Source organism: Glycine max, chromosome 15 (genome assembly GCF_000004515.6).
Source record: "Glycine max cultivar Williams 82 chromosome 15, Glycine_max_v4.0, whole genome shotgun sequence".
NCBI lineage: Eukaryota > Viridiplantae > Streptophyta > Magnoliopsida > Fabales > Fabaceae > Glycine > Glycine max.
In genome coordinates, this window is record NC_038251.2 from 25,648,432 (window position 1) to 25,674,682 (window position 26,251).

Consider the following 26,251-nt stretch of genomic DNA (forward strand, 5'->3'; position numbering starts at 1 on the left):
TTTTAATATATATTTCACACACCATTCTCATTATTAATAAAAAAAATTCTCTTTTAACCATCTCCAACTACCATATTTTTATATTTATTTCTACGTCTAATCCGTTTATTAACTATCTATTATTTACTTTACCATATTTTATCCTTATATTTAAATTGAATTTCGACAAATTGTCAAAAAAGAAATTCTCAATAGTTAAAAATAATCTTATATCTCAATTTAAATTGTAGATTTTAAATCTAAAAACTAATTTATATATTCAAATATATTTATAAATTATGAATTTTAATTATAGTGTAATTTATAATCGATCTAAAAATATTTATTTATTATGAATTTTAATTATAAAAATAAATATTTATTTTATACAACAAACAAACTAAAATACTAATAAATAAAAACAATATACTTGTAAAAAAAGCTATAATGGACTAATGATGTGTCTAAGGTGTACTATTAACTTGTCTGAAGTGTTGTTGCTGACTTGTTTTAACATGCTATGGAACACAGAGCTTTGAATTCTTCTAAGGTTGGTCTAGATTTTAGTATATAGTTAAGATACATTAGAATGGGTATTAAAAAATAAAGGTACTAAGGCCAATTTTTACCAAATTTTTAGAGAACAAAAATATATTTAGCCATAATGATTTCGTGACACATTTGTCAATTTTTTTTAATATTAAGCAAATGTTCAAGAATCAAATATAAATTTTTAATATGATTTTTTACGAACTTCTTTAATTTTTATGGGAAAATAAAGCAAAACACTTACAGAATGTCTAAAGGTTGGAATGATGTCCCATGCTTTATTAAGTAGGATTTTTTCACTAGATACCCAACGTGACACTGTAATCTTGGGCTCCGATGTAGGATCCAACACCAAAAACTGTTGATTTCCACTTGAAGGTGTGTGTTAGGGATGTTAAAAAGGAATCCGTAATTGATGTAATTCTAGGACCATGCTTCTTTGACATTGGGTAAAAGTATATGGGAAGACCTCAAAGTTAACCACCAAAATAACATCTCAAACATTGAATACCTCTTAAAAAATGTATATTCCTTTCTAGCATCTCTAATGCATACCTCCTAGTGGAAATCAACAATTCTTAGCGTGAGATCTTGCATAGGAGCTTGAGATCATATCAGTGTGCCACATTGGTCTCCAATGTAAAAATTTCGCTTCCTTGAAAAAAGTGTGGTACACCATTCTAACACTTTAGGCATTGCATTCATTTGTCAGTGTTTTATTTTATTTTTCTATAAAAATTAAAATAACTTCTCATAAAAATAATATTAAAAATTTGTTTTTTGGCTCTTGAACATTTGCTCTATATTAACAAAATTTGATAAGTGTGTCAATAAATCATGATTATTATAGTAAAATTGTGATTTTGGTACCTAAAAATTTGGTTAAAATTGCCCTTAATCCTTGCATTTTTTAAATCATAATTTTGATTAGAGATTAGGTTAAATTTGGTCTTAGTCCTTATACAAATCTTGATTTTCCATGTGACACCCACATCATGTATGGCATCCTTGTGGCAACCATTTAGCCATGTAAGCAAAAATGTAAATGCATTTAAGGTGAGGAACTAGGGATGGATCCAAAGATCTACCAGGGGTTGAATTTTTTTCTTCCTTTATATATTAATTATTTTTAAAATACATAATTATTTCTTCACATAATTTTAAAATTAATTTTTATTTTAAATGATAATAACCTTACCGGTCATATTATAATAATAAACATAATTAATTTTACATAATTTTATAATAGTTATCACCTTAATCATTACAATAACAACAACAAATACAACTAATTTTATATACTTTTATACTAATTGACCTTAAGCATTATTATAATAATAACATACACACAAATAATGCTAAACAATTTTATATAACCAACTTAAAAATATATGCATATATACATGAAAATATTCAAGAGAGGAGAGAAGCTAGGGCCCTATTCACCACTCTAGATCCATCCCTCTGAGGGACCTATTTTAAAAAATTCATATACCAAAAACAATAGAATTTTTTTTTATGGACTGAAATCAAATAAATTTTTGAAGACAACTCTCACATCGATCTTAAATTGAATTTACCAAATGAAATATCTTCATCTAAAAATAATGTATCAAATTCAAAATTAAAATTAAAATCCATTAAGTTTTAATGATAGTGTTTGAGGGAATAAAAAAATTATAAATAAAAATAAAACTAGACACTCAATATATGGAAGAAAGTAACTCTTAATTCTTTAAAAATAATCTTATTTAAAAATAAGGATTTACATTTATAATATAAGAATGAATAGTATTATTAAATAAAATAGAGAATTATATATATATATATATATATATATATATATATATATATATATCCAAAATGAATATTACACTATATTAGATTATATATGAAATTTATGTTCATATTTCTTTTTTGTATTTAAAAATATTCGTTCAACCTAGTTAATTGAAATTAGTCTAACATTTGTATTTGTTAAAAAAAAGCTTTTTGAATTTTCCGTAAAAATAGATTGCGCTAATGAAAAGGCTTTCAATGTTGTAAAATATCCTTTCTTTTTCCATAAAGTGTTCCGAATCCTTTTTTTTGATATAGAAGTGTATTATTGAAATTAGTCTAACATTTGTATTTGTTAAAAAAAAAAGCTTTTTGAATTTTCCGTAAAAATAGATTGCGCTAATGAAAAGGCTTTCAATGTTGTAAAACATCCCTTCTTTTTCCATAAAGTGTTCCAAATCCTTTTTTTTTTATATAGAAGTGCATTTTTTTAGAGCTGCCATATAATTAGTATAGCTTTTATATATATATATATATATATATATATATATATATATATATAAAAGGGTTCTCAGATAAATTTTATGAGCAAAAGTAATTTATGATATTTTTTTACATTTATGTTTACTTTAGTAACTTTTATGGTAATTTTATATAAAAAAGTGCCTTATTATTAAAAAGTTATTAGGGTAAACTTAATTTAGGAACTTAATATAATTCACATTTGAATTATTTTAAATTTTAAAAAATAATTCTAAAAATATTGAAATATAACAAACCATATTTTTAAATATACCCGAAAATAATATTCATATGTATTATATTCATGGGAATATAATTCCCAAGAATACAATATCATTCTGTAAAAAAACACCAACTAAAAAAAAGTGTTTTAATTTGTGCAATGTAAGATAAATATTTATTGTATGATTAAATTTTATAATAAATAAGTATTTTTAAATATATAAATATATTATAATTAAAATTATAATATATTTTTAATACATACATTATATTTTATATTTGTAAAAAAATATTGTGATATAAGGTTATTTTAATTATTCATAATTTTTTAAAACATATTAAAATTAAATTTAAAAATAAAAATCAAAAGATAAATTGAAAGAAATAAACAATTTAGAAAATCAATATATACATAAAATAAAATGAGAGTGATATGAGATGATTAAGAATTTTTTTGAGTTAACTTTTAAATCATATTAATTTTGAAATTAAAATTAAAAAAAATATTTAAAAGAATAAAAATATTAAATAATCGATATATAATTATAGAATAACACATATTAGTTAATAAGAATGAGATTAAATTCTTAAAAAGAAAATAAAAGAATGAGAATAACTATTAACCACACTGATCCAAAAATAATTCTTCAAATGTTGTCATTAAAAGTAACTTATAATGCTCTCACTTAATATATGAGAAATTTTTTGCCCTGAATTTATATTAGTTCCTATTTCATTGAAGAAAAACAATTATTTTCCGTGTTCCTTTTTAATTGTTAATTTTTTAATTTTATTTATCTATCATTTATAAAGTCTAAGATCTCATTAATTACTCTTTTACCATTTATATTCTTATTTATCTCAATTTTTAATTAATTTATGTTAGACAAGTGGCCTCAGATATCTTAAGAAGGGGGGGTTGAATTAAGATATTCCAAACTTTTTCCCCTAATTAAAAATCTATCTTACTTTTTACTTAAGTTATGAATTCCCTTAATGACAATCTTCTTAAATATTAATTCAAATGAAGCAACTTGAATATGAATATAAAGCAATAATAAATAAAGGAGATTAAGGGAAGAGAAAATGCAAACTCAGTTTTATACTGGTTCGGTCACACCCTTGTGCCTACGTCCAGTCCCCAAGCAACCCGCTTGAGAGTTCCACTAACTTGTAAATTCCTTTTACAAGTTCTAAACACACAAGGACAACCCTTCCTTTGTGTTTAGAGATCTTTTACAACAAGAGACTCACAGTCTCTTAATCTCTTAGAAAATGAGAAGAAGAAGAGGAACAAATCTCTCTAGAAAGAGATGGATTTTACAGATTGAGCACTCAATTAATTCCTTAATGAATTGCAATTGAATTGGCCAAGGAATTCTTAAGAGGATAAAATGAAATTGCTTTTTGAGAGGATAAAACACTTTGTTGTTCTGAAAATCTCTGAGCAATTTCGTGTTTAAGTCACATATATATAGACCATTGGTGGTCATGAGTAAAGCCTTTGAAAAGTTGTGACTCTTGAAATTATTTTTCTAAAATTCCTGTCTGGTAATCGATTACATTAATTGTGTAATCGATTACAGCTTTTAAAATTTGAATTAAAACGTTTACTAACTGCTGGTAATCGATTACCAAAATTGTGTAATCGATTACACAGTCTAAAATTTTGAATTCAAATTTTTATAGCTGTTATAGAATGTATTTGGCCACTGGTAATCGATTACATCCTCTGGTAATCGATTACCAGATAGTAAAACCTTTGAAAAACACTTTTATTTTAAATCACTTGGCCAAACCTTTGCTAATTCAATTAGGAATTCCCTTCCTAATATTCTAGTGATCATCTTGATGTTGTGACTTGTAATCTTGAAGTATTGTCTTGAATTTTTAATCTTGAAAAGCCCATTTGCATCAATTGCAACACATCATCATGATCATCATCAAAACATCAAAACCAATTGCATCTACAATTTATACATTGTGAAGTAAAAAAAAGAAATAAAATAAGGAATCTTAACAATTATTTTATTAGGATAAAAAAATGATTGAATTTATTGTTTTTCATAACAATGTTAAAAGACCGATAAAAAAAAAAACAACGGAGTTACGGAGGGGAGTAATAAAATGCGTTGTTCAAACTTCAAAATCATCAATAAAAAATGTTTGAAATTAAATACTTAAAAAATAAAGAGAGGAAGAAGAATTAGTTGGTGTGACTTGTGAGTAAGATTTGGTGGGGGAGACATGAGGCCCCATTAACACTCTTTTTAGTCTTTTATGTAAATGCAAAATTATTACCTTAATAAAATCCCTATCCACTTCTCATTTTTCCTCTGCCCAATTTCAATAACACTCTGCATGAAGCGGTCCACTCCACGTGCCCTCTCTCTCTCCTTCGCTTCTCATTCTCTTCTCCACCGCCGTTTCCCTCACTTTCTGTCACTTTCCCGGGAAAAAAAATAAAATGTAACCTCACGCGCTCTACATGCCACCGCACTCTCTGCCACGCTGCATCTTAGTTTCAAACCAAACGCTTATTCCATTGATTCCCCAAAATATAAAAAGCAGAGAGAGAGAGAGAAAGTGATGTGCTAGCGAACGAGTGAGTGAGAAAGAGTAACAGAGTGAAGTGAAGCCTACAAAGACATCCTTCAGAAACCCTCAATTTTTTTTACGCGATTTCTGTATTGTCCTCTTGTGAATTGCAAACTCCACCGACTTATCATCTCACACTGCACCGCTCAACTCAACATTTGGTACTTTCTCTTTCTCAGATTTTTTATGTGTTATTTATTATTGTTTCTTGGTTTGTTCAATTTGACTAGGGTTTTAAGCTGCAGTTTTTTGTTTTCAGGATTGCGTAGTAACATTATTGCCTCTTTAATTCGTAGGTTTGGTCTTCGATTCGCGTGCTTCTTTTGTCTGATTTTCGGTTTTCTTTGCGATTTTCTGAGTTTTTGGTAGCTATGGCGTTTGAGCAAAACTCCGTTCCAGTGGCTCGGGTGGCGGAGGAGCCTCTCGTTTTACCGGCGACTACCGCGGCGGTTGCTGGCGCGGTGCCGATTTTCTACCCCGCGTCTGTGGCTGATGCTGGCTTGGTCGGAGTGGGGTATGGAAATGTGGCTTCGGTTGGTGGTGGTGGTGGTGCTGCCACGTGGTGTGTTCGCCCTGCTGTGCCTGTTCATAATCATAATCACTCTGTGAATCCTGCTGTTGGGTTCTCTCATGCTCCTAGTTTTACTAATAGGGTTGCTACTGCTGCTGGTGGTAGCAATGGTGTTGATGTTTCGGGTAGTTTTGTGGCTGCTTCTCATGGGTATCCTATGAATTTGGGAAGCAATTGGGTTGCCACGAGTAATGGTAATGGCTTGGATAGTAGTAATAGTAGTAATAGCATTAGCAATATTAATGGTAATGGTAGTGGTCTTCAGGGGAATGTCAAAGCCATTAGCAATGCTAGTGATCATGTTGGTGGTGTTGGGGTTGGTTCCATTTCAAATACCCCGGCAAGCCAGCGGACTGATCTGGTGAGTGAGGAGGGTGGGGATGATTCGGTTTCGGGACAGAAAATGAAGTTGATGTGTAGTTATGGGGGGAAGATTTTGCCGAGGCCTAGTGATGGGATGTTGAGATATGTTGGAGGGCATACGAGGATCATAAGTGTTAGGAGAGATGTGAGTTTTAATGATTTGGTGCAGAAGATGGTTGGTACATTTGGGCAAGCCGTGGTTATCAAATATCAGCTCCCTGATGAGGACCTTGACGCGTTGGTATCGGTGTCCTGCCCTGATGATCTGGAAAATATGATGGAGGAGTATGAGAGATTGATTGAGAGGTGTCCTGATGGGTCTCCCAAATTAAGGGTCTTTCTCTTTTGTGCAGCAGAACTTGATCCTTCTGGTATGGTACAGTTTGTGAATTTAGATGATGGTGGGATGAAATATGTTGAAGCTGTGAATGGAATTACTGATGGGATTGGTGGTAAACTCACAAGGAAAGCGAGTTATACAAGTGCAGCTTCTACCCAGAATTCTGATTTGAGTGGGGTAGATGCTCTTGATAGCTCAAATGCTGCTCGAGGGGATGTCAGTGGGGTACATGTACCTTTGTCTGGCACATTATCACCTGAGGGGATCGTAGTTGCTTCTCGTGATACTGCTGCTGCAAATTCTGTGGTTTCTGAGCCTGGAGTGTCTTACACAGATGCTTCTGTTGTTTCACTGGGCATTCGTGCAGTTAATTCTGGCCCAACTCACACTCCACCTGTCCAGAATGAGGTGGAGTTTGAAAAGTCTGTATCTGTTAATTTTTCTCATCCTCAATTTGGGGTCCAGCAACTTGGTTCGGAAATTCCACCATCTGCACCTTTGCAGACTTTTGTTGATACTCACCAGGAAGTTATGAACCATGCAGATTATGTCCAGCTGCCTCCCCATATGGGATTCCCAAATCCTCAGCTTTTAGGTAAGCCTTGTTCCATCTACTCCCAACAGTTTCATGATAATACTTCTCGTTTTGGGTCCCATCATGTAATCCCTGCAGTGCAAATGACCATGACTCAGCCCTTTTCTCATGCTGGTGTAAGACCAAGTGTTATTCAACCACAAACATTCATGCAACCACAGCAGAACCGTTTGGACCAATATAATGATGATAATACTTCAGGGTTAAGGATTCACCAGCTTCCTGCTGAACAAAGTTACAATGCATATCCGGTTCAAGTCCCTTTTGGAGGTAACTACGGCTGGGTTCATGTTCCTTTGGCAGAGCATGTGATTTTTCCTGATGCATTTGTTCCTCAACAACCAGTGATGATCCCTGAGAAAGTCCAAAGAGTGGAGGACTGTTATATGTGTCAGAAAAAGCTGCCTCATTCACATTCAGATCCTGTGGTTCAGGATCTTCGTAATAGCTGTGCTGGTACAATTCCTGATTCAGTCCCAAGTTTCTATAGTGTCCCTATGGGGGAGAACTCAAGGGCTCAAGCAACAAATATGGTTTTGGTGACTGCACCAATGAAGGAAGACAATATTGAACAAGCAGTTGAGACCAGGCCCAAGGTCATTAGCAAATTGGATACTCCAGCTGGAGTACCTTCTACTGACACAACTGGACTTTCTTTGGAGTCTGAAGGTGAGAAGGTTTTTATACAGAAGCTGGATTGGTCTGATCATCCCAGGAATGCTGTTGTCCAGGAAGCAGTTGTAAGAACAGGTGAAAAACAGTCACCAACTGATGGGCTGATGGGAACATCACCGCTGTCTTATCAAGATGATGTTGCCCGCCAGCATATTGTGCCAGTTGAAAACTGGGCTAAAGAGGATGCTCTTGTGGCTAAACCTGTTAATAATGATATACCTTTTGTTGGCGGCACATCTGTTGAAAATTCTGACTGTATGGTTCAACAATGTCCAACAGAATATACCAATGAACTTGCTAGCACTATTTCAAAAGCAGATGCTGTGGAGAATTGGATATCACAGGACCTTCTCAAACCTATTGATGGAAGGCTGGACAACCCGAAGATAGGCAATCCTGAAAATTTTCTAAATAATGATAAATTTGATTACAGCACTCAACATGCTGTAGAGAAGAAAGGGGTGGTTTCAGATAACAACCATGGCAAGTCAAAATTGACCACTGGTGCAAATCAAATTAATATGATGGATATGCTTCCTAGTTCTACAGTGGAATATAATGAAGTTACACAACCCCCTGTTTGGGGCATACCTGGATCAAATCCTCAGTCAAAGAGTGGAAACCTTCACAAGGATGATGCAGTTTTATCTTCAGTTCCCCCATCTGTTAGGCTTGGAGATGTGCAGGATTCTTCAAACTCACTTTTTAGCAATCAAGATCTCTGGAATATACACAGTACCTACTTTCCTCCACCAAGACCTAACAAAGTTGCATTGAAGAAAGAAACTTATTCTAATAAGGACCAGCTCTGTGAGATTCCAGGCAACAGTGGGGAACAAAATTTAGAATCTCAAATAGACAATGGCCTCTACCAGACATTCAAACAGAATTTAACTTTGGAAGAAGCTAAATCTGCCAAGGGTATGTAAATCTGTTAACACCTTAAGTTATATTTAGTGATCATATATAATTTTTGAGCTTTTAGCACATAGTCATTATGTTTTGGTTTCTTTACTGAAGTCTCATCAGAAGACCGACAACTTCAAGCTGTTGCCGAAGGTTTAGCTGCTTCTGTTCTGCACTCGAGCACTTCTTCAAATCTTGATTTGCATGCCAGGGATGTGTCCCATCATGAAGACACTGGCAATGAAGATGTTCAAAATAATCAAACAGATATACAGCATAATGATAAAACTCAGGTGACATTTTTTGCAGATTCCTTGGTATTTATATTATCTTCTCTATCTTGCAATTGCAGGAATTATGTCCAAAATAATATACTTTTCTGCCCCCTTCATCCTGCTCTCCCATGACATGGCAAAAAACCCGTACTTATGTGTACCTGTCACACTGCGATATTGACTGGGGTCTGATCCCACCTGCTTTGATAATAAAATTATAATAATAGTTAAATTGTAAAGTTCAGCTTCCATCTTTATAGTAACTATGATATGATTTTATTCTTAAATTTCTTATTATCTTGTAAGGTTCTTAACATTCATTTTTATGTATTATTCAATCTAAAATGTGCTTGATATATGACTTATTTAAAGAAAAAAATATGGGATACCACAAAACGGGACATGGTTGAGTATCAATTTTTTCATTTCTGTTAGGAAAGGAAGCAGGATTCACAGGTGGGTTTGTGGAGGTGGATTGTGGGGAGGGCAAATCCCACTGTTCTAATGCCATCCCTATTTGGATGTATTTTCTTATATTTGTTGTTGTTGTTATTATTATTATTATTATTATTATTATAAATACAATTTTATATTTCCCTCGCAGGATCTCAAAAGCAAGCTTCCAGAGAAGGCAAATTTTGGCTTTCCAGTATCAGATGTTGGAGCTTTGCAGGTTGAATGATTTCTATTGCATGTTTCCTCTTCTATGGTTTCATATTGCCAGCTCAGTTGAGCTAAAACCTTGCTGTGGCAATGTGACTAGGTTATAAAAAATTGTGACCTTGAAGAGCTGATAGAGCTGGGTTCTGGGACCTTTGGGACTGTATATCATGGAAAATGGAGGGGTACTGATGTTGCAATAAAGCGGATTAATGATAGGTGTTTTGCTGGAAAGCCTTCGGAGCAAGAGCGCCTGGTCTGTGTCTCATCATTACTGGTTCTGATTTCTATTTCATACTTCTTTCTTTGCTATCCAACAAACTGGCTGACATTGTTCATGCTTTATACATCAATTAGAGAGCAGATTTTTGGAATGAGGCAATCAAGCTTGCTGACTTGCATCATCCGAATGTGGTAGCATTCTATGGTGTTGTGCTTGATGGCCCCGGAGGTTCTGTGGCGACAGTAACGGAGTATATGGTTAATGGTTCTCTAAGAAATGCCTTGCAGAAGAATGGGAGGTAGTGGTCATGTATTTGTATATGTTACATTACTTTGATTTAGTATTATAAACGTTTCCATAATGGTAAGTGTTTGAAATTTATGTGATAATATCAGGAATCTTGACAAGCGCAAGCGTCTTTTGATTGCAATGGATGTGGCCTTTGGTATGGAGTACCTGCATGGAAAAAATATAGTTCACTTTGACTTGAAAAGTGACAACTTGCTTGTGAATCTCCGGGATCCGCACCGCCCAATATGCAAGGTTGAAATATTATTCTGATGTGATCATATTAGAAATCTTGTTCTTATGTATCCTTTTATATTAGGCATGCATTACACTATGCTGTAAACAAGGAGGTAAGTAATTAGTGGACCAATTTCCATAGGCTCAGGTTTACGTAATGATTATGATGGGACCAGGGATAAGAGTTTGGACTTAGAAGGGAGGCCCAAGGATTGGAGAGTGTATGTGAGGAGAAAGGGGTGAGAATAGAAAGGTTGAGGTGGCAAAGGCTGTAACAGAATTGCCCAACGTGTGAGAAAGGAATTTGGGAATATATAGGTAATGATTAGGAGAGAGAGGGGACACATTTTTGATTTGTGAATTCTGTTATGGACAGAGGGCAGTAGCCTCTCTGTACGAGCCTAGCTCTGTGGCAGTAGGATTACATTCCTTCTGTATGTTCCCTTTTCTGTTAGCAAATAATACAATCGTCCCCCGATTTACGTATACTTTTCCTTCTCTGTTTTTTGGTCCCAAACAATTTGGTTCGACCTGCCGGATCCAAAGAGAAGGAGACATGTGCAGTGGTGACGATAGAAGATGGAAGTAAAGGTCACAGGCCTCAAAATCGCTATGCAAGCTATGCAGCTCTAGGCTGACTCGAACCATGAGAAGCTGGTTGAGGTGTTGTCCAGAAACAATGGAGAGTCGAATTGTGATGGATCAGCCCGCAGTTTTTTAACGGGGTTATCGGGGACACTCTAGCGGAATTCCGGAAATCGGTGAAAAAGGTGGAGTTGCTGATGTTTGACAGAGACAACCTTTCTGGGTGGATTGTATGCGCGGAGGTATATTTCCAGGTCCAGGGGACTCATCCAAACGTGAAAGTGAATCTGGCTCAGTTGTGCATGGAGGGTTCCATGATTCATTTTTTCAAATTCCTTGATGAAAACACTTGTCTGACATGGGAACAACTTAAGAGTGAACTATTGAAAAGATATGGTGGTATCGGGGAGGGTGACATTTTTGAGAGATTGACGGTGATCCAGCAAGCTGGCAGTGTTGAGGAATACATTAGGGAATTTGAGCGCCTCACTGCTCAGGTACCACGCTTGCTCAATGATCTGTACTTTGGGTATTTTGTGCATGGATTGAAGGAAGGCATCAAGGGGCATGTGCGTAGCATGCAAGTGTTGGGTCCCCTGCCACGCTCGCGCATGATGAATTGGTGAGAGTGGTGGAGTTGGAGTTGCAAGAGAGACAGGGAAGTTGGGCTGGGTTTTGGGCGACCAGCAGAGCATGGAGGCAATGGATCGGGCCTGGAAAACCAGGTCGGCCCGTCTCACTCCAATAATTTTTATGGGTCAGGTCGAAGATCTGGGTCTGAATATGGTAGGACCCCATCCAACAGGGGTGTGAATGCCAAAAATGGGTTTAAATCCGAACCCAATGCGGATCCGCATCGCTCCAACGCGGATCTGCATCCGCATCTTTCGTACGTCGAACTGACCGAATGGAAGACTAAGGGGTTATGTTACAAGTGTGGAAGTCCTTTCCACCCTAATCCTAATCTCCAATGTCTCGACCGCCAGTTGAGGGTGATGTTGGTTGAGGAAGGAGAAGAGAACAAGGATGGGAACTTAGTCACGGAAACTGACGAAACCGATGCGGAAGAGGAAGACAGCGAGTGCAACATGCTGTTTCTGGGTAGTGCAGTGATGTTGAATAATTAGAAGCCACATACAATGAAGATTGAGGCCCGCATCAATGGTGTTCCCGTCCTGGTCATGGTGGACAGTGGTGCAACTCAATTTCGTTTCGCATAGGTTGGTCAAAGCTATGGGATGGCTTGTGAAGACAACGAAAACATTGAACACTAAGCTTGGGTATGGATACAAGGCGCGAGCTCAGGGAATGTGTCATGGGGTCAAATTAGGGATCGGATCTTTGGCTTTTAGGGTCGATACTGTGTTATTTTATTTGGAGAGAATTGATTTGATATTGGGAATTGCTTGGTTGGCACCATTGGGGAAGATGATGATTGATTGGGGGGAATTGGTTATGCTGATAAAAGTAGATGATAAGTGGGTCATAATACAAGGGGAAGGGACACGTGTGTGAGCAAACAGCTTTTCAAACGTTGTTGGGACGATGCAAAAGTATGGTTGAGGGGTTGTTGTGGTCGACAGAAGTGACCTTGCCCAATCCCAAGAAGGAAGAGAAGTTGTCTAGTTCAATCATGGCAACCCAGGAGCAGGAATTGAAAGCCCTGTTAGGAAGTTTCAGCAAGGTGTTCAGAGAACCCCATGGATTGCCACCAAGGAGGTGTAAGGAACATGCTATCAATTTAGTTAAAGCACAAGGGCTAGTAAATGTCAGACCATATCGGCACCCACACCACCATAAGGATGAAATTGAGAAACAAGTACAACAATTGCTGTGCTCTGGGGTGATTAGATCAAGTCAGAGTACATTTTCTAGACCTTTCATTTTCGTAAAGAAAGATGACACTTGGAGGATCTGTTGATTATTGTGCTTTGAACAAGGTGACCATTCCTGATAAGTTTCCCATTCCGGTGTTTGAAGAATTGCTTGATGAGTTGCATGGAGCTCAGTTCTACTCCAAGCTCGATCTCAAGTTTGGGTATCATCAAGTACGAGTCAAGAAAGCGATGTCCACAAAACAGCATTTTGCACACATGATGGCCACTACGAATACATGGTAATGCCTCTTGGATTAATGAATGCTCTTTCTACCCTCCAATTTGTGATGAATGAGATATTCAGGCCCCTGTTGTGAAGGACAGTGCTGGTGTTTTTTGATGATATACTCGTGTATAACATGAGTTGGGAGGATCGTATGACACATCTCCGGGAGGTCTTGATTATATTACAGCAGCACCAACTAGTGGTGAATCAGAAGAAATGCACGTTTGTTCAGCAAGAAGTGAAGTATTTAGGACACATCATTTCAGCTCGAGGAGTAGCGGTGGATCCCAATAAGGTGAAAAGTGTGAGGGAATGGCCTATGCCACAAAATACTAAAGGAGTGAGAGGGTTCCTTGGGCAGACAGGGTACTATAGGAAGTTTATTCAGGACTATGGCAAAAGGGCTAAACCATTGACGGAATTGACAAAGAAAGGAGGCTTTAAATGGAACTCACAAGCAAAAGGGGCGTTTGATTGGCTCAAACAACAACTCTCAACGGCTCCATGGTATATTTCAGCAAAGCATTGGAGGAAAGAAATTTAGCTAAATCTGCTTATGAAAAGGAATTAATGGCAGTAGCTTTGGCAATTCAACATTGGAGACCGTACTTGCTGGGGAGAAAGTTTGTGGTACAGACAGAACAGAAAAGTCTAAGGCAGTTGCTTTTGCATAGGATTACCACCATGGATCAGCAGAACTGGGCAGCGACACTGTTGGGGTACCAATTTGACATTGAGTACAAGCCAGGGCTTGAAAACTGAGGAGCGGATGCATTATCCAGGATGTATGGCGTTGCTGAGTTACATTCTCTAGTTCATCAAGCGCAGTGGGAGGATATTCAGGAAGCCATGAGGGAGGTACACTTTGATGAGAAGTTGTTATCTATCATTTCTGACTTAAAACAAGGTAAGGAAACTAAACCTGGTTTCATATACAAGCAAGGAACTCTGTTTTATGAAGGGAGGTTAGTGTTGTCATCTACTTCTTGCTTATATCCCTAAGATGCTTAAAGAGTTTCCATGAGACTCCTCAAGGAGGACATTCTGGATATTATAGGACATATAGGAGGTTGGTGGCAAATTTGTTTTGGTTTGGAATGAAGCAGAGTGTTCAACAATTTGTGATGGGGTGTGATACTTGCCAACGACAAAATTACCTTGCTGCTGCCCCAGGAGGGTTGCTCCAACCATTAAACATTCCAGAGCAGATATGGGAGGAGATATCGATGGATTTCATTACTGGCCTCCCCAAGTCTAAAGGGTATGAAGCGATTTTGGTAGTTGTGGACAGGCTGTCCAAGTACAACCATTTCATTCCCCTGAAGCATCCTTATTCAGCAAGGGTGTTGGCTGAAATTTTCGCAAAAGAGGTGGTGCATTTACATGGTGTTCCGGCTTCAGTCCTCAGTGACGAGGATCCAATTTTTGTGAGTTCATTTTGGAAGGAATTGTTAAGTTACCGGGAACATATTTAAAAATGAGTACATCCTACCACCCATAAATAGATGGCCAAACAGTGAACCATTGCTTGGAAACATTTCTCCGGTGCTTTGTAGCTGATCAACCCAAAATGTAGGTGCAGTGGTTGTCGTCGGCTGAATATTGGTACAATACTAATTTTCATGCGTCCACAGGGACCACTCCTTTTGAGGTGGTGTATGGGAGGAAGCCACCTGTGCTGAATAGATTTTTGCCAGGAGAAGTGAGAGTGGAGGCTGTTCGAAGAGAGCTGCAGGATAGGGATGAGGCGCTTAAGCAGTTAAAGTATCAGTTGCAGCGTGCTCCAAATCGAAAGAAGGATCAAGCAGACTGTAAGAGGAAAGATAGACAGTTTGCATTAGGGGAATGGGTGTTCCTTAAGCTTAGGCCTCATGGCCAGTTGACTGTGGGGGCTCACATCAATCCTAAATTAGCTCCTCATTACTATGGCCCTTTTAAGGTGTTGGAGAAAGTCGGAGCAGCGGCCTACAGACTTTCTGAATCTGCAAGGATACATTCGGTTTTCCATGTGTCACTATTGAAAAAAGCTGTAGGTGATTACAATGTTGAGGAGACACTTCCCTTCCCTTGGAGTTGGTTAGTGACAATGCAGCAAGTATGGAACCAGAGGCAGATTTATAATTAGCTCCGCCTCTGTAACATTAAGCACCATCTTTTTCCTAGAAATTTTATATACTGGTTTTCTAGTCTGGTATTTTTGCTTTCATGGTCCACACAGTCAATGCTACATTTTTTGTTAAAGTTTTAAAAAGAAGTAATTTTAAGATTTTTTTGTTAGAGATTTTACGTAATGGAAAAGTTAAAGTTTGTTTTGTTACAATTATAAAAAGCCCTTTTTATTTTGGAAGTTGGTTATTTCTTTTTCGAAATCTATTCAAAGTAACTTCTCAAAATAATCATAATTTTTTTTATTTAGATTCTATTTTTTTGTTCAAAAGCTTGAAGCCCACTAAAAGTTATTGAAGTGATTTCTTTCACAATAGAAGTGTTCTCGTTAAAAAAAAGTTTAAGCAAATGGGCTCATACATTTTTTTGTATCCTGGTTAATTGACTTGTCTGACTTTCATTTCAGGTTGGTGACTTGGGCCTGTCCAAAGTGAAATGCCAGACTTTGATATCTGGTGGTGTTAGAGGAACTCTACCTTGGATGGCCCCAGAACTGCTGAACGGGAGCAGTAGCCTTGTTTCAGAGAAGGTGTATTTGGTGCTTTAACTTATTTGAAACATTGATTTATTTTGATGCTTCCTTCATATTTTGCCATTCTATAACCTACTTTTGTTTCTCATATTTATCGATTCAGGTTGACGTGTTTTCGTTTGGCATTGTCATGTGGGAACTCTTCACGGGAGAAGAGCCATATGCCGATTTGCACTATGGGGCCATCATAGGTAATAATCCGTACTTTGACCTTTTATTCGCTAAACACTAGCTTTTGGTTATTGAGATGTTGGGTTTTTTCAAACAGGTGGTATTGTAAACAACACTTTACGACCTCCAGTTCCAGAATTTTGTGATCCAGAATGGAGATTGCTGATGGAGAGGTGCTGGTCATCAGAACCATCCGAAAGACCTTCCTTCACTGAGATTGCTAATGGATTACGTTCCATGGCAACCAAGATCTCTCCCAAAGGACAAAATCAACAGCAGCAACCTGCTGTACCACAAAGTCAAGTGCAGAAATGAGTTCCAACGACTGCAGGATGCTTAATCCCTGTTTTGGATCTGGTTTGTCTTTTTCATCCATTCAATGGATCAACCCTTTTGTTCAATATATACCCTAGGAAAGATTTGTAAGTGTTGGCGCAAGGTCAGTAGTTGTCGGGCCTTTTAGCACTGTTGCATATTATTGTATTACACCAAAACCTCAGTGAATATTATGTGTCCTTTTCAGTTAAACAGAAAAGGAAAAGAAAAGATCTTCATATTTTAAAATTTTTTTAGTGCTTGTAAAAATGGATATTCTAAAGAGTCACTTACAGTGATGTTGTTATGGTATGGTGACTGTTATTCTCATAATCCCATGTTTTCATATTGATCCTTGCTGGTGGTGTGTTAGTGTTACTGTATGTATGACCTAGAACTGTTTCTGTTTTTCAACAACACATGCTAACGGGTTTGACATGTGGTTGCCCCCAACAACTAAATTTCTTTGCTACTAATACTCTATGAATATACGTGGGAGCCACCAACAGCTGAGCATGACACAGCGTACCGTTGGGGTCGGCTTTAGCCTTCCCTTGTTCCCGTTACGTGTGGGGCACATGAAATTAAATTCATATATCATACTCTTATCATTTTCACATTTCTTTTTCTTTTTCTAGTATTTAATTGTATTATTATTGTCTTGAGTGATGGACATGCCAATTGCCAAACATCGGGTAAAACCAACCCTGGCGTTTTCAAACTCCAGAACGGACGCTTCCAGATCAAACAATTCTTTTTCCTTTTTTAATTAATATATATTTTTTTTTGGTTAGAGATGTTCAATACAGCTGTAGCTTAATATTCTTTGACATTTCCTCCTTTGCATCTCTTTCTCTCTCAACCCTATTTCTTATAATCATCGCCTATAAATGGTATCTATATAATTGAAGTCCCCTCAGCTCCTAGCTCCAACCCTTACAAACTGTCCATTTTCGGGAAATATGGCTGCTTCTGAGGGAAGGCCATTGGTGGAGGCAGTGGAACACAAGGAGGATTTCTATGAGCACCAAGAGCCAAGTGGATGTGGGTATGGATGCTTTCAGGGTTTTGGGTTGAGTTGGTGTAGAAGCCATGAAGAAGGTAAAGGCCTGGTGGAGCAGAAGGGCAATTCGTGGCTGAGTTGCAAGTTGAGGAAGATAAAGGAGTTTTCAGAAGTGATTGCAGGCCCCAAGTGGAAAACATTCATCAGAAAGATAAGCGGGTATGGAAGGAAGCAGCAGCAGAAGAACAGGTTTCAGTATGATGAACACAGCTATGCTCTCAACTTCAATAGTGGGGATAAAAGTGAAGATGATGACACGCCCCCCAGTTTCTCTGCTAGATTTAGTGCTCCTTTTCCCTCTGCTCGTCGCCAAACTGAATAATGATTTGTGCATGCTCGTTTCTGAAGAGGTGTTATTGCTTAAATGTCTTCTTAGTATTTTTCATCCGTAGAATCATTAATTATTCGTTCTGTAAAGATCATTCTTTTTATTCAAACTATTGAAAATTCTCTTCCTTTTCTTCTTGCTGAATTTTCCTTAAACAGAAAAAGAAACAGGAAATGTAGCATGGTGACCCCACCCATTCAATTACAGGCCGAATGTTGACTAAAATAATTCTCTTTCTTGAAACAAAATGGAGGATGGGGGTGGAGACAGGAATGATGTGATCATAAGAAAAAGTTTTGAATAGATGTAGTATTCAGGGAGGAAACGTGTTCTAATCAAAGACGTTGAAAGCAATCCATTCTTTCATTTCTTTTCCTTTGCACTTTGCCAGTGGCCGAAGAATCTTAACTCGCGATTCGGTTTTGTTGTACAAAGGCAAATCAAAATATTTCCGGTATCAACTTGGACACCTTTGAGTACAGATGTTCATAATCGTAGAAAAATTAATGGTCGTTGCTTTGGTTTAGTTTTTATTTTTTATTTTTCAAACCGTATAGTTCAATTTGTGGTCTGACACGTGAAAACCAAATCAAACTAATCCAATGCCCTGGATGGTTCGGTACTTCGGTTAAAGTTTTGGACTGAAAATGCATTCGACCCGATATGAACTGGTTGGGTTTGGTTAAATCCGATGACCTGAATCGAGTTGACTTGGTTGATTTTTTTTCTTTCCAATTCTTGTATCATGTTAAATTGTTAATAGTTAATTATTGAATAACATAATATGCTTTTATAGTATTTTTTATTATCTTAGTAACAATATATAATAACTAATTATTATCATATTGATCATGATATAATTCAATATTTATGTATTTTTATAAATCTTCAACTGATTTATTTATGGTCACTCGATAACTTTTGTATTTAATCTTGAAAAATAAGAGTTTTTTTAGCAATTTAATGATAATATCCAAAAAATAATAGTAATTTATAGTAATAAATGACCATATAATATTTTATAATTTGATCATGACAATAAATTTAACTTTGGAGTATAAAAGTATGAATTGATTACATTGTGTTGGGTGTGTGTGTGTCTATATATATATATATATATATATATATATATATATATATATATATATATAATCCTTGAACTAGTTATTATTTAAGTTTTGTCCAATTAATAATAAAATTTTTTAGTATTTTTTTAATACTTACTGAAAAAATTTCAAACCATAAAAATTGAACCAAACAAAATCATAAAAAAATTGGTTTGAATTTCATAAATAATTTAAACCAAACCAAATTGTTACCACACTCAATTTTCTTGTTTGATTCAAACTCACTCAAACTGTCAAACAAAACCAACAATAGAAAAATATAGACAGAAAAATGTTCTCTACCCTAATAAAACTATCATGTTTGTCTTTTTCATAATATTTTTTTACATAAAATATTTTATAATAACAAAATATTTTGTCCCTATAATGACTTTAATCTTTATATAAAATATTTAACATATTTTACCTTATATGAAAAAATACTAGCAAATAAATTTTTACTATTTTTCTTTTGTCATTGTGACACTTATACGAGGTATCTATCAATTTTGTTAATAATTAATTTCCATTGAAAAACTTAATTAGTCACTTATAGTGGAATTTCTTTCAACCAATCATATTTTTTCATTCACCAGGTTCAAATTCGAGACCTTAAAAATATTAAATCTAGTTTCACTCAAACTAATGACATGTTAGTATCAATTTCTACTATTTGTGCACATTACAATGGCATTGAATTTAATCCTACCATTTACTTAAATTGCAACAACATTAAATTTAATCCTTTTATCTAGTAATGTTTTTCGTTTTAATTTCTGTGAAACAAATTTATACTTTATTTTAGTCCTTATAATTTTTTATGTTTTATTTTATAATTTTGTTGTCACATTGATAATGTTGTTTTCATTTTAGTCTTTACAAGAAAAAGATTCTAATGCTATAAACAATGAAGGTTAATTTGCAAAAAAAAATTTATATTGACTAAAATATTTTTTTAATATAATGACTAAATTAGAAAAATAGTATCAAGTGCGAAAACCAAAAATTTAACACAACCAATTTTCTAGTACTTTAATTATGAATCTTGAGTCTTTCTTATTTTATTTTTAAAAAGTGTAATATTTTATTTTACTAAAATTTGAAACAAAATATATTTATAGTTAAGAATTAAATTGATGAGTTAGTTATGGTACTTTGCTATTAATCATCAACATAATCAATGAATATTTTTCGCCTATAACATGCTTAAAAAAACACTCAACTAATATTCAGTTCAATATTTCTTTGAGATTACTCATGAGAAATACAAGAAAATGAAAAGATAGGAAGTGACTTCAAATCACATAATATATTATACCTTTTTTTCTATTTTTATGGAATTTTCTATATTCACTTTCCTTTTTTGCTAATACACTCCCCTTCCCCTTTTTCAAAAGTCAAATTACGTAAATGACTTTTTCCTTTCAAAACCTCACTTAAGAGACTCCCCCCTCTCTGTAAAGCCGATTTGTGTTTGTTGCAAGCCCTCTTAAACCATAGCACGTTGGGTTTCGATTTGAAACCACAACCAATGATCTCTAAACAATTTTCATGCTTTCTCATTGTCAGACCCTAATTTCGTCCGAGAACTATCATTCACTGATGTTTTGATTCTCGTTAGCCGAACTGTGTTGTTCAACACTAGTTACTGCACAAAACGAAAGATTGTTCGATGTTTTGGTCAAGGATGTGACAGATACCAAAGGGAGGGGCAAAAAGGTCTTTTTAGGAAATTTTCTGGACCCTAGCTCGCCCAGGCTAGCCTCTGGCTTGCCTGGGCCCCCAAATTGCTTAGGGCTGAAGGAAGTAGCTCGCCTAGGCGAGCTGCCATGGTTCCAAAGGCCATTTTTTTGCTATAAATAGGCATGAGGGAGGCTGAGTAAAGGGTTCTAGCATTCAACTTTGAGAGGTTTTGAGAGAAATAAGGGAGAAGAAGAAGAAAGAAGAGAAAATGAAGTCGAGGTACTGCCGAATTGCGACTGTAATCAACCTCTACATTGTTCTTCGTTCGGTGTTCTTCATTCGTCATCTGGTTAGTGTTTGTTTTTAAGGACTTGAACGTGATCTATGCACCCTTAGGGGTCCTCTTTGTTGTTTTATGCATATTCATCTCCTTCTTATATCATCGGTAATCCCTTTTCTTTTGTAAAGTAAATTTTAACCGATCATTAGTGCCGTAAGCCATCTTTTAAAGAGCTCGAAAGTTAATAAACAAAGCTGAGATAAAATCAACATATAACTGAATTTCTCTCCATTTAAGCCATTTGAGATCGTTTAAGGTCCAACGCCTTTACGACCTCTCTTTTGTTTTTTTTTTTGTCAATTAAAATGAAGCTTTCAAAAGCCTAAAACCAATTCAACACACAACTTTCTCACTTTAAAGAACTACGTAGGTCTGAATTGCTCATTACACCTGAGGATACGTAGGAGCAAGGGCAACACCCTTGTCGACCCCAAAAAAATAAAAAATATAAAAGGGAAAAATAAATAATTCTGAAGTCACGTTACGCACACTCGATTAAAGGCTGCCGTCCCTTGTGACGGGCGCGTGGTGTGCTAATACCTTCCCCGTGCGTAAACAACTCTCGAACCCTTATTTTCAAAATTCGTAGACCCTCTTTTGGTTTTCCTAACGTTTTCCTCGAATAAACGTTAGTGGCGACTCCCACGCGTTTCTTCATGAGAAGATGTGCACTTTTTATTTCGCTTCGCCCTCCGGCCAAAGGGTAGGTTGCGATAGTTGGCAACTCCACTAGGGACTTGTTAGAAAGTTAAACCATTCGATCAACATGTAAATTTATCGTGACTTTTTCTTTGTTTGGTTTCCCTTTTATCTTTTATTTTTTGTTTTGTCCATATTTGATATAACCTCTTGCTGTGTTATTGTGTTTTTGCGTGTCTATCTATTTATTACATTCATAGTTAAAAGCGGAAAAGTAAATGAAATAAAAAGCGGAAAAGACCATTTCAAGGTGTTGGACCTTTGAAAATGGCTTTTTTAGGCGATGACAAAAGTTTGGTTTATGAATTGATTTTAGTCTTAGTTCCACTTTGGTTATTAGTTGATTCGATTAAGAAAGAAAAATCCCAAAGAGAAACGTCCGATTGGTTTTTTTTTTGGTTTATTTTACTAAAAGATATTTTTGATTATTATATTATTATTTTACCCTTGTTTGGTTTCCAACGTGGTTATGGCATGATCGAACGGTCGGATTTCACTTTAAACGAAATTAACGGATATTACAATTCAAATGATCGGCGGAAATTTATTTTATTTTTTGATTAAGCGAGAAAATAACTTAAGCAAATGATTAAAGCACGTCAAAAGGGGTACGGAAAGTAAATGAAATAAAAATAAAAGCACGTGAAAGCAAATGAGGACCACTAAGGGTACATAGAATGAATTGAAAAGTTCGATTTCGGGAACTTACCGGTTGAAGACCGAAGAACGACGAAGAACGAATGAAGAACGTCGAAGAGCGGTTGAAAATCTTCGCGAAATCACCCACGGAAACGTTATGGAAGCGCCTCGGCTTGGATTTTCTTCACGGAACCAATTTTTTTCACTAATTTCAAGTGATTCTCGAATTACCAGAAGGGTTGAACCAAATTTCCTTTCACTTCTCTCCCTATTTATAGGAAAATGGGGGTGATGCTTGCCACCCAGCTCGCCCAGGCGAGCTAGGTTGCTTCCTCCAGAAGCAACCGCCTTCTGGAGGAATTTTCTGAAAGGCCCAAGTGGGCCTGGTTTCTATTTGCACCCCCATTTTTACTAAATACACCCCTTGCTCTTTTTTGGTGATTCTTTTTCCGTAACGTTACGAAACTTTACGAATTTCGTAACGATGCTTTTTTTTCTCTCTGTAATGTTACGAAACCTTACGGACTACGTAATCAACCCCTTTTTGGTTTTTGGGATGTCACGGAACTTTATGGATTGCACACTAACACTTCCTTTTAATTTTCGGCATGCCACGGAACTTCACGGATTGTGCTACAACGCTTTCTTTTGACTTCTGACATGTCACGGAACTTCACGAATTGCCTAAGATGGGTGCCAAGTACCTCGAAGTAGTCAAACGAGGGTCGCATCCCAACAACGGATGGTCCCCAGATGAAATTAGGGTATGACAGTTGCCCCTCTTTACTTGTCTTTTATTGGAGATAAAAGGGAAGTAAAGATAAGACACTAATTTCGTTCGAGCGAAGCACCACTCGGCCTGCGAACCTCCATGCCAGCGGAACCTGCAAAAAATTGAAAATGATCAGTACCAACACATCATCCTGATATTGTTGAATTTGCTCCCCTTGGTTCATACAAGACGCAGAATGACCATAATTTGTCTCTGTGTTTTGTTGGACACGTTCGAGCCTGGGCGGTGAGACACAGAATGACCATAATTTGTCTCTGTGTGCCACCGGACACGACCGCCTCTGGATGGCGAAAAGGTGTGCGGAATGACCCTAATTTGTCTCTGCCCCCCTCTCAACTTGTTGTTTCTTGAATGACAAAGGGCACAGAATTTGCCTCTGCGCGTTTACCACCCGACTTGCTGTTTCTGAATGATAAAGGGCGCAGAATTTGTCTCTGCGCCTTTACCACCCAACTTGCTGTTTCTGAATGATAAAGGGCGCAAAATTTGTCTGTACGCGTTTACCACCCAACTTGTTGTTTCTGAATGATAAAGGGCGCAGAATTTGTCTCTGCGCGTTTACCACCCAACTTGCTGTTTCTGAATGATAAAGGGCGCAGAATTTGTCTCTCCACGTTTACCCACTCAACTTGTCGTTCCTGAATGATAAAGGGCGCAGAATCTGTATCTACGCATTTACCCACTTAGCTTGTCGTTCCTGAATGATAAAGGGCGCAGAATCTGTATCTACGCGTTTACCCACTCAGCTTGTCATTCCTGAATGATAAAGGGCGCAGAATCTGTATCTATGCGTTTACCCACTCAGCTTGCTATCATGCTTTGAGTCTTAGAGATAGCAAAAGAAAGTTTTTACGAATAACCACTCGGGTATCTCCGCATGTCACGTGACTCCAGTGTCAGTATGACAAAATTTGTCTGCGCGGAAGATGACGTAAATCTCCGCGTGTCAATGGGCTTGTTGGCCGCGATTGACAAAGGGTGTAGAAGACGACGTTAGTCTCTGCTTGCTATCATGCTTTGAGTCTTAGAGATAGAAAAAGAAAGTTTTTACAGATAACCACTCAGGTATCTCCGCATGTCATGTGACTCCAGTGTCAGTATGACAGAAATTGTGGGGGGGAGGGGGGGGGGGCGGCTGACAAACGCGAGGCTCTTGCTCCTACGTATCCTCAAGGAGGAACTCAGACCTACGTAGTTCTGGATAACTTGTGAGACTAAAAAAAAAATAGTCTCGGTGTTTTCTTCACTAAAATGCGAACATGCTTTAGTAAAGAGAGAAAACTTCCTACTAATCAGAGCAACATATGCTTTTCGGATGAAAAACAATGTGTCTACCAGGGAAGGGGAGTATGCTGATGAAATCTTCTCATAACCACAAATGAGATTTTGGATGTTAGCATTTCATTTCTAAATGACCATTTAGAGGAAACATTGGGTTCAACAAAAATAGAAGAAAATCACTCAAAGTGTATCAATCTCACACAGGTAAGTGTTTCATCCTAATTCCGAACTCTAGGTATGTCATGACTTGATTTTGCAAATCATTTCCTATCAAATCAAAGATTACATGCGTGATCATGGATCAGTATGACTTTTTATTGGGAATGGGTTTTTTTCTTGGTGGGAAATTTGCTGAGTGTTTTTGGCCTTTTTCCTTTCTATTTTCGTTTAGCGCGAGGCGAACAAGTCACCGACGCACAAGATTTTGGTTGGTAATCAAAGGGAGAGGACCACTTTAGGTCGTGGTTTCCTTTCTTTTCATATTTTCTTGGTGACAAATCTGTATTGTTCAGATATTGTCTGGTCCAAAAGACCTTTCTGCATACTTCTTCTTTTCTCTTCCGATCTTTGATCGAGAATTCTCTTTCCTTTTTTTTTTGCTTTCCCCCATTTTCCTTGATTGGGAATTTTCTCTTTTTGCTTTTCTCCTCTTTTCTTCTTTTCTTTTTTTGGTTTTCTTTTGAGGGCAAGGTTTATGGTGAGTTGGGACTCTGGTTCAAGGCTTATAGAACGGATGGACATGATATATGTCAGGATGTTGGTCCGGTTCAGGGATAAAAGGGAATGTCCCACATTATTTCCATGACACAAATGCAACAATGATGATTTGGAAAGTTTATGCAAAACTAGTCATGAATGCACCTATGTGGACACTCAAGTGTCGAAAATTTTTTGGTCATGTGATGCTAGGGCTCATAATTCATTTTCTCTATTTTAGTCAACCAGTGTTTCCAAAATATGTTCTTTTATCAATTTGGGCATTCATCCAAGTCCATTTTGGGTGTTCGAAAAACTTTCAATGCATTTACCCTTCAGGTGTATACACATTCTTTTTTTTTCAAAAACTGGTTATGATCAGTGAATTCTTTCAAAGAAAAGTTGGAAGTTATCTCTTTTCACAAGCATGTTGTTTTTTTAGCCAGACAACTTTTTATTTTTATTATTTTCTTTTTCCTTCCTTCTTTTTCTTTTCTTACTTGCTCTCTTTTCTTTTTCCTCTTTTTCCTCTTTTTAAGTTATTTATCATTTGTTCATTTCCGCTTTCTTCTTTCTTTTTTCCTATTTGAATAGGTCGTGCGGACGAGGGCGCACACTACCTACTTACGTCTAACCACAAGGTGAACGAAAAACGTACGAAAATGGTAAGTCGCAAAAATGGTGATGAAATAACTGAGAGCCATAACGCCAAAAATTTCTAACAGAAACGAACAATAATGATAGTAACGTTAGTAACCATATGAACAAAATAGAAAATAGTAATCTCAACAACAATATGGGCAATAACAGAAAACGTTAATAGCAAACTAAACAAAACAAAAAAAATAGATATGTCAAAAAATGCGGTGACCTCGGTCACGTGGCTCCGCTGCCTCCCAAGAAATCGAGCAAATCCGTCATCTCCTCATCCATGCGGGCCTCCTTTCCATCACCGGGAGCCTCTGCGGG

At 36.5% G+C, this 26,251-nt stretch overlaps 2 protein-coding genes across 4 annotated transcripts; both read left to right on the forward strand.

Annotated features, from left to right (window-relative positions):
* Positions 1-5,365: 5,365 nt before the first annotated feature.
* On the forward strand, positions 5,366-16,987 carry LOC100776264 (uncharacterized). 3 transcript variants are annotated; one of them, XM_006597886.4, is made up of 10 exons: positions 5,366-5,810; positions 5,909-9,114; positions 9,214-9,392; positions 9,979-10,047; positions 10,138-10,290; positions 10,392-10,555; positions 10,653-10,800; positions 16,043-16,165; positions 16,272-16,359; positions 16,437-16,987. In XM_006597886.4, the coding sequence occupies exons 2-10, from the start codon at positions 6,021-6,023 to the stop codon at positions 16,652-16,654; spliced, it is 4,236 nt and encodes a 1,411-aa protein (XP_006597949.1). In that variant the 5' UTR covers positions 5,366-5,810; positions 5,909-6,020; the 3' UTR covers positions 16,655-16,987. The 3 variants fall into 3 exon arrangements, with proteins under 3 accessions (XP_006597949.1, XP_006597948.1, XP_006597950.1); XM_006597885.4 differs by having other exon boundaries at positions 5,946-9,114; XM_006597887.4 differs by having other exon boundaries at positions 6,019-9,114.
* A 208-nt stretch (positions 16,988-17,195) lies between these two features.
* On the forward strand, positions 17,196-18,524 carry LOC100815807 (uncharacterized). Its single transcript, XM_003546554.5, has 2 exons — positions 17,196-18,067; positions 18,204-18,524. The coding sequence occupies exon 1, from the start codon at positions 17,617-17,619 to the stop codon at positions 18,037-18,039; it is 423 nt and encodes a 140-aa protein (XP_003546602.1). The 5' UTR covers positions 17,196-17,616; the 3' UTR covers positions 18,040-18,067; positions 18,204-18,524.
* Positions 18,525-26,251: the final 7,727 nt, after the last annotated feature.